This window comes from Carya illinoinensis, chromosome 10 (assembly GCF_018687715.1).
Source record: "Carya illinoinensis cultivar Pawnee chromosome 10, C.illinoinensisPawnee_v1, whole genome shotgun sequence".
NCBI lineage: Eukaryota > Viridiplantae > Streptophyta > Magnoliopsida > Fagales > Juglandaceae > Carya > Carya illinoinensis.
In genome coordinates this window covers 15,207,133-15,215,023 of record NC_056761.1, presented here as the reverse complement: position 1 = coordinate 15,215,023, position 7,891 = coordinate 15,207,133, and the positions used below count along the sequence as shown (strand labels likewise).

Here is a 7,891-nt window from a genome sequence, read left to right as displayed (position 1 = left end):
AGATGGCTCGACCTCTACAGGCAAAAGTATGAGAGACGAACCCCTTAGTTATTTTAATTAACAATAAGGAAACCAAAAATGAAAGTAACACGATAGATGTAAAAAAAAAAAAAAAGAATTACAATTTGGACCAATTCCGGTAGGCTTCAAAATCTACGATAGTATGTGAAGACAACACGCTTGTCTCTTTTCAGCCACAAAGATTGGATCTGAAAGATCTGGTAGTGGCGGTTCTGTGATCTGACGTGTGTGGCGAGAAGAACTACCTGAAGGGGTGGCGCATGAAGACAACATGCATATGTGGGCAGCGCATGAGGACTATGAGCAGTGTTTTTTGCAAAACCGTCACTTTCCTCTGAACGGTTTGTCCTCTGAACGGTTTGCAGCTTGGGAGTGTGCTTATACCGCGCGTGTCTCTTAGAAGTTGCTAGGAAGGCTATAGATTTGTCTTTTTTGACCTTGAATGAAGCAAAATAAAACTAATAAAAAAAGAATTATCTTGATAGATAAGGTAGGTAGATGGAGGAAGGAGGGAAAAGAAAGGTAGGAGGAGGAGGACACCTTTGACAAAAATCAAATCAAGAGTCCTTGGTTTTTTACGAGAGAGAGGGCGGGAAGGAGTAGATCCTGAAATTGTAGTCTAGTATATTTTTAAAATTGAAGAATCGTTAGATGTTAATAAGTAGTTGGAGGGTGTAAAACTAAGTTTTATAGGTGCTTCGAAATGGAAAGCTCCACTAAGTATAATTCAATTTATCGAGCCATACAAATGACAACAACAAAAAAATAGAAATTACAAGTCTTGTTCAAATATTATTGAATGCAAACTGCGAAGCCTTCAGTTCTCTTGGACAATCATAGCTTTATTGGGGAGTTAAAACGTACATTCGAGAAGCATGAGACTCAAGATTAGCAGAGAGTTGTCCGTCCACTAATGACTCTGATAATTGCTGCACGATTCATCAAACAACCTCTTGATTACACTATTCAAGAATACAGATTACAGATCCCTTTTTCTTGGATATTATATGTGACAATATGTGAGTGAATGATATGTATCTTACCTCCCATAAATTACGTGCACCAACCACTGTTGTTGATTTAAGGCCAATGTCAGACCAATTAGCAGAAACCCTAGCATTTGATGGCCCTCTATTCCACAGAACTACAGCTACCTTGCCATCACTGAGAGGACCAGCCCAAACCTACATTTTTATATAGAAATATATATATATATATATATATATATATATATGTAAGAGTAATCTTTAAGAAAAATATTTGGTCTACATGCAGGCAAGTTTTATACAAGAAAATTTGCATGTTAATGTGGCTTAATGCAATCCATCATATTGTAAAACTCTTGTTACAAATGTGACACATTACATCAAAACCGTCAGCTAATAAACTAATTCCTTGTATAAGATTTACGTGTAGACTTAATACTTCTCTATGTTCAATGCTTGTTTTTGGAACTCGAACTATGGAGGAAGTATTGATTGATCAAATCTAACATTCAAAACATATATAATCACTAAGAAATTGGGTTTTTTAGAACATGTGTTGAACGTTATTATTCGAGAAATGCTTTAGTTACAAAGAAATTTTACAAAAATAAATTCACAAATTGATGTGGTTTAATGTGGTACATCAAATTATAGAACTATTTTTATTGTACAGTAAATCTAACATATCACATGAAGTCATATCAGTTTGTGAGTTTACTTTTTTAAAATTATTTTGTGATTGTAGCAGTTCTCTTATTATCCTTAGGTAATCTTGAAATTTATGGGAAAACATAGACTTTGTAAGAAATAAAAGAGAAGAATTAGATAAAAAGATTACCTCCAGATCCCCATCCTTCTTAACTTTTTTCCCTTGAACTCCCAATTTGTCTGTCGGAAAGTACTAATGGTAAGCAATTTTAAATTTTCCTACTTTCGAATGGCTTTCATTATATCAATATTAATTACCTTGATTGACTGCGATAACTTCTTCATTGCTGAGTAATTTTAATGTCAGATTGTCCATTGATCGAATGTCGCACCCAATCAACAAAGGAGCCTATTCACATCAAAATATTAATTAATTAATTTATATTATTTTTCAAAGTACTACATTTTACACCAACAAATTATCAGTCTGTCCACATAAAATAGTTACATAAAATAATCCTCACAATATTTATTATGCATTTAATATTGTCTAAGCGAACCATTCGGACAACTAAATTACTGAGACCTGAGAGTTCGATCAAGATCTCTAATGAATGAGTATTACTGAGACCTGAGAGTTCGATCAAGATCTCTAATGAATCCAAATCCTAGAACTTCACTCTCAAACTAGCAAAAAAGTTAAAATATGTGTACTTTCTATTAACATTTGACTATCAAGATCTGTCACGTTACGTATTTAATTTTGACGAATTTGTGGAAGTTGAAAAATGTAATGAGTCAGTTTTAGTAATTCATGATATCATGTGTACCTTGGCTATTGCCCAAATGCTAAAATGAGCACGATACTCCTCTGTTGTCATGCCTCCATTTCCAACTTCAAGCATGTCCGGATCTGACGTCAAGTATAAATTAGATCAATATGGTTCTTACAACATCAGGAAGATTACCAATTAAATAGGGTTTAATTACCATTCCACGCTCCAGGTCCAGCATGAGATGCCCATTTGTCATTTTGATCAGCACATGATGTCATGCTAATAATTAGAAATAAGTAAAAAATAATATTAATTTTCCTTAAAGAGTTATTGGAATGTATAATTAAGAACAAACAACGTAGACTCATTCCATTGTTGAATTAAGGGATTAATTCTACACAAATATGAAAATTGCCTATAAATCAATCTATCATTTATGACAATTATAACTAATACTAAGAATTATTACCCGTTTTGCAATAAGTTGCAATTAATTACATTGTAAATTACCAAAAAAAAAAAAAATATGCATAATTTGTTAATTAGAATATCAAACCTCTCGTGGTTATTTTGGTCGATTGATCTAGTTTCAATGATTCTTATTTTTTACATTTCTTTCCAGCGGCTAGGCCTATATTAGGTATCTGGTTCAATATAGGTTTGTCTGTCTATAACTCGATCTAGGTGCCAGTTCATAATGATCAAAGTCGAATCATGACCTTAGATTTTCATACATAATTCACGAAAAATGATTAAATAATAATAATAATGATGATGATGAGAGATTTATTAACCAGGTGTTTTTATACAAATTATTTTAAAATGTTTAATAGAACTTTTTTTTAAAAGAGACTGCATATATAGAACAACTAGGCACACAATGAAAGAACTTTTGAAATGATTAATGAATTATCTATTTATTTCAAGCCACGTTGTTAATACCAATGCTGACAAAATGATTAGTAAGGAGAAATTTACAGTTTACAAAACCTCTAATTGAAACCAAAAAAAGAACAAAAATACCAAGACTATAGAATTCTCAAAGTTGTGTTTGGCAAAAATGGAGAGAAAAAGAGCATTATAATCAGCATCGATCTTACCTTTCCCACTTATCTTGGATGTCAACTGTTGTTCTCCAGCTATTTCCTATTTTAGCAGCCCAAGTGGCTGGGTCTTCTTGTCCCCTAAAATATTGAAACCAACCATTTACTTCCATATACTCACTTCAATGTTAAGCAGGGGAACCATAATTAATTGGCTGGGTCTTAGCTTCTCTTGTTGTAATACTATTTTTCTAAATGGCAAATGTTGCTTTTTGGGCACTTCAAATCAAGAGAAATGATAGATATAAATCTAAAGTGTGCAAGTCTTGCGCAGACCTTTCGTAAAAGTAGGAGATCCCACTTTTCTACAAAGAAACTATACGGGACTTATACAAATCATTATTCTAAAAACATAGAGCTTGATGCAAAAAAAAAAAAAAAACTCTCAATTATCTACTCACCATTCACAAAGAGAAAAGAAGATGGATCTCCCAGAATTCAATAAAGCTTTGCTCATTTTTGGATACCTGTTGCAACACATGTAGGTTGAGAATGCCTTATTATAATTGATAAACTAAAATCATGTGTACATTATATATATAGAATGACAATTACTATCTAATACCTTTTCTTTGGACTTGTGCCATCATTGTTACAATTATCATACTTCAAGTAGTCAATACCCTATTATGTGTAGGATAAATTACCAGTTATTAGCATCTCAAAATGGCACTACAAGTTAATATTTTTATAGCTAATAATCCCTCAAAAATAAAATAAAATAAAAATAAATAAAAATGTTACCCAGGAAGCAAAAGTCTTTGCATCTTGTTCCTCATGGCCTAGGGATCCAGGCATAGTCCCACTACAAGTTCGAGTTCTACACAGAATATCAAGAAATAAATTGAGTACTAATCGAGGTATAGACTAGAATTAAGATCATTCTGGAAAATGAGCAAACATTACTCTGATACCCGGCATCAGAGTAAATCCCAATCTTCAACCCTTTGCTATGGACATAATCTGCTAATGCCTTGATCCCAGATGGAAATGTTGAAGCTTTTGGCACCAAATTTCCCTGCCATAATTCAATTTTATGAGAATCCATATTTCCAGTACTTACATGTAATCTATAAACAAATTATTGAAAAATAAATGCAAAATATATACACATTATAAATTTTTATTTATTTTTTCTCAAATGCATCCACTTATTGAGGGGAGGACTCTATATTAAGATCATATGTACAAAATTAATAAAATTCTTGGCTATATAACATATGCATAGAGAGAACTGCATGCTATGTTTACACAAGTTTTTACAAAAGGCAAATTAATACTAAAAAATGATATTTGCAGTTATGAAATGCGTAAGTGCTGTGCAATTTCTGTGAAAAAAGTGAATAAATTTTAGACTTATATGAAAAAATTAATTAATTTTTTAATAGTGAATTCCATTCTTTTTTAAAACGATTGTATATATATCACTTACACACTCGATAACTGTATGTAATATTACTCATAAAACTGAATGATGCACACATCGATCACTTGGTAAAATCACTTTTATAACATTCATGCATATAATATAGAACGTACGAGTAATTCTCGTGTGTGTGTGTGTATATATAAGAGATATATACCTGAGAGTCTCTATTAAATTCAGCCCAGCAATCATCTAAAAGATATATATTAAAAGTGGTCGAGGATTAGCTTAATCGTATTTTGTACTACAGAGTTGCAAAAATACAGAAAATTGTCGACGCCTTACCTAGATTTATGTACTCGTATCCTATTGCGGCGAGTCCCGATGACACCATTGCATCCGCTGTAGCCAAAGATTTTGCAACAGAGAGCTAGCTATGTGAGGAACTTCATCAAAGTCTAGTTTTCCTAAACAAATATTAATGTAGGTGATGACTAAATTACCTGTTTCTCTAATCAATTTCTCCTCAATTTGACAGCTAAAGTGGTTCCAGCTATTCCATCTGATCAACATTTAAACTTCATAATGAATCGGCTAATTTACTTGTAAATTATATCTACAAACAATACAATTTTTTCATATCTACAGGTTGTAGATCTTACTTTTTAATTTTCATATCTACAAACATTTTTAATTTAATCATTATAATTTTTTTAAATTTTTAAACAAAACACAAAAACAATACAATTTTTTCAAATCTTAAAAAAAATGTTAAAAAATTATATCTAACATTATTTTAACTTTATAATATTTTTATTCAATTTTTTCTCTCATTTTTTTAAATCTTATAAAATATCATAATTTAAATTATTTTACCACTATTCACAGATTTTTCATCTCATATCATTATCCAAAGTAACATCCCTTAGGCAACCATAAGTGTTTGTAGATCTTACTTTATAGGTTGGTGATTCTCTAGTAAGAATTATTAATCTCTTTGTGAATTTTTCAAATAGTATGTTGTGAGACCTTTTTATATGTTTATATATTTCTTTCTCTCAATACATGATTAGTACTAGGGAGAAAACATATTCAGTTACGCAGGAGAAAAAGAAAGACAATTTGATTCAACTTCTTTGAAATTCAAGATTCAAAAGAAAATAAATTCAACTAACGTATTGATACATCATAGCATGAAAACTGGATTATATGAAACATGATATGAAAGATAAACATATGACAATTGGATTATACTGATCAGTATTAAATATATATGCATATATATATATATTAATATATATCCATATATATATATATATATGAGAATTGCTACATACACAAATTAAGAGATTACATAAAAATAAACTTCATAACTAGAGTACCACATCATGAGATCTGTTAGATCTATTTTAAAATAAAAGTAATTTTATAATCTGACATACCACATCAATTCACATCAGCTTGTAAGTTTACTTTTGTGTAATTCATTTGCATCTAAAGTATTTTCTTGAGTACTGTTAAATACAATTTTAAAGTATGCAAATACCACACACTTCTTTTTAAAAAAATAGAGTTTACTATTAAAAAATAATATTTTTCATGTGACTCTCATGTTTACTCACATTTTCAAAAAAAATCTGGCACATCCTAAGATTACAAATATGATTATATATATATTATAATGGTTTTGTGGGCAATTTTGATATTCGCGATGCACGACAAGAATTAATATATACTAGCTCCCATCCTAAACTCGTATTACTAATCCTGGATGTGCCAGATTCACGCTAGTGCATCATCATAAGCAATTGGGGATGAATTTTGAGTTTAAGATAAAATATTAAAATATTATATTTTAATATTATTATTATTTTGAGATTTGAAAAAGTTAAGAAAAAGTTAAATTATTTATTATATTTTGTATGGAAATTTGAAAAAGTTGTAATGATGAGATGAGAATTTTGAATTTGAGATGAAAATTTTTATCTACCAAACAGAAACTACATCTCATGCCAACCAGTTATAAACCGACCATCTGAAAGAACAACTCTACAGTCAATCTGAAGATTTCATCACTGAGCAACTGATCAAAACTGGCAGAAAGGAGGGAAACTTGGATCGAACATTTCTTTCAGATCTATGTATATACATACAGAAACCAACAGCAGGATTCCTAATTATTTCTTAACATGCACTAATATATAAAAGAAACAGATCAAAGGGGCTTACCCCATAGGAGGAGTTTTCCCAAGTCCATTTGCAAGAAGATTAGTCGACAGAGCACTGGTGGTTCGGAGCCGAGCAGCAGCCACACCGCCCCCACAACCGGCATTTGAGAGCAAAAAGATGGATACATAAGCCAGCATGACCACCGCCATAGCTGACCAACCTCTATGCAGAGATAGATAAGCCATATCTTCTTTATTAGCTTCTTCTATATGCAGCGCCCAATAATAATATATAAGGTGAAATACATGAAGAGGAACAAAACGGGAGGTGTTTGATCGTTGATGATGAAGCACTACTGACGAATATATATATATATATATATATATATATAAAGTAAGAGCTCCAAAAGCGTATGAGCGAGAATATGGATGGTTTTACAGCTCAGCTTGGAGGCTGGACTAAGCTAGGCTAGTGGCTACCCCAAGTCCAAAGTCATTGGATTTCTTTGCTAACGCGTAATGTATACAGAAGGATAAAGCTACAGGGACCGATGTCCCTACATACATATCCAACTGTAAGTGTATTTTTATTTTTATTTATTTATTCATTTTTTATTCATTTTTTAGCATCTTTTAATTTTATTTATATAAAAAATACATAAAATCGCTAAAAAAGAAAAAAAAAAAAAGTCAACTGTCGGTTCATTACCTGTTCAAACAGCATTATCCAATATAGAATAGTGGCCTATTTTCTTTACTTAATGCGTTTGCCGGCCTGTATATTGAGAATGATTTGCACTGAGTAGAGGATCGCACACATCAT

General features: G+C 31.3%; 1 protein-coding gene across 1 annotated transcript; it reads right to left on the bottom strand.

Annotated features, from left to right (window-relative positions):
• Positions 1-686: 686 nt before the first annotated feature.
• LOC122278173 (alpha-galactosidase-like) lies at positions 687-7,436 on the bottom strand. The gene is made up of 15 exons (XM_043088279.1): positions 7,130-7,436; positions 5,404-5,462; positions 5,246-5,302; positions 5,118-5,152; positions 4,449-4,552; positions 4,279-4,354; positions 4,100-4,158; positions 3,936-4,001; positions 3,532-3,615; positions 2,646-2,710; positions 2,486-2,568; positions 1,974-2,064; positions 1,846-1,895; positions 1,065-1,205; positions 687-950 (listed from the first exon to the last, which is right to left on the bottom strand). Exons 1-15 carry the CDS (start codon positions 7,312-7,314, stop codon positions 864-866), a joined length of 1,242 nt encoding a protein of 413 aa, XP_042944213.1. The 5' UTR covers positions 7,315-7,436; the 3' UTR covers positions 687-863.
• Between the last annotated feature and the right edge of the window lie 455 nt (positions 7,437-7,891).

What these genes read in the sequence shown, in the direction of transcription:
- LOC122278173 (XM_043088279.1), bottom strand. Translation starts at nt 7,314, where the DNA reads ATGGCTTATCTATCTCTGCATAGAGGTTGGTCAGCTATGGCGGTGGTC. An exon ending in AATTTAATAGAGACTCTCAG is followed by an intron (nt 4,553 to 5,117) that starts GTATATATCTCT and finishes GAATTATGGCAG; the next exon opens with GGAAATTTGGTGCCAAAAGC. An exon ending in GGCACAAGTCCAAAGAAAAG is followed by an intron (nt 4,002 to 4,099) that starts GTATTAGATAGT and finishes GTGTTGCAACAG; the next exon opens with GTATCCAAAAATGAGCAAAG.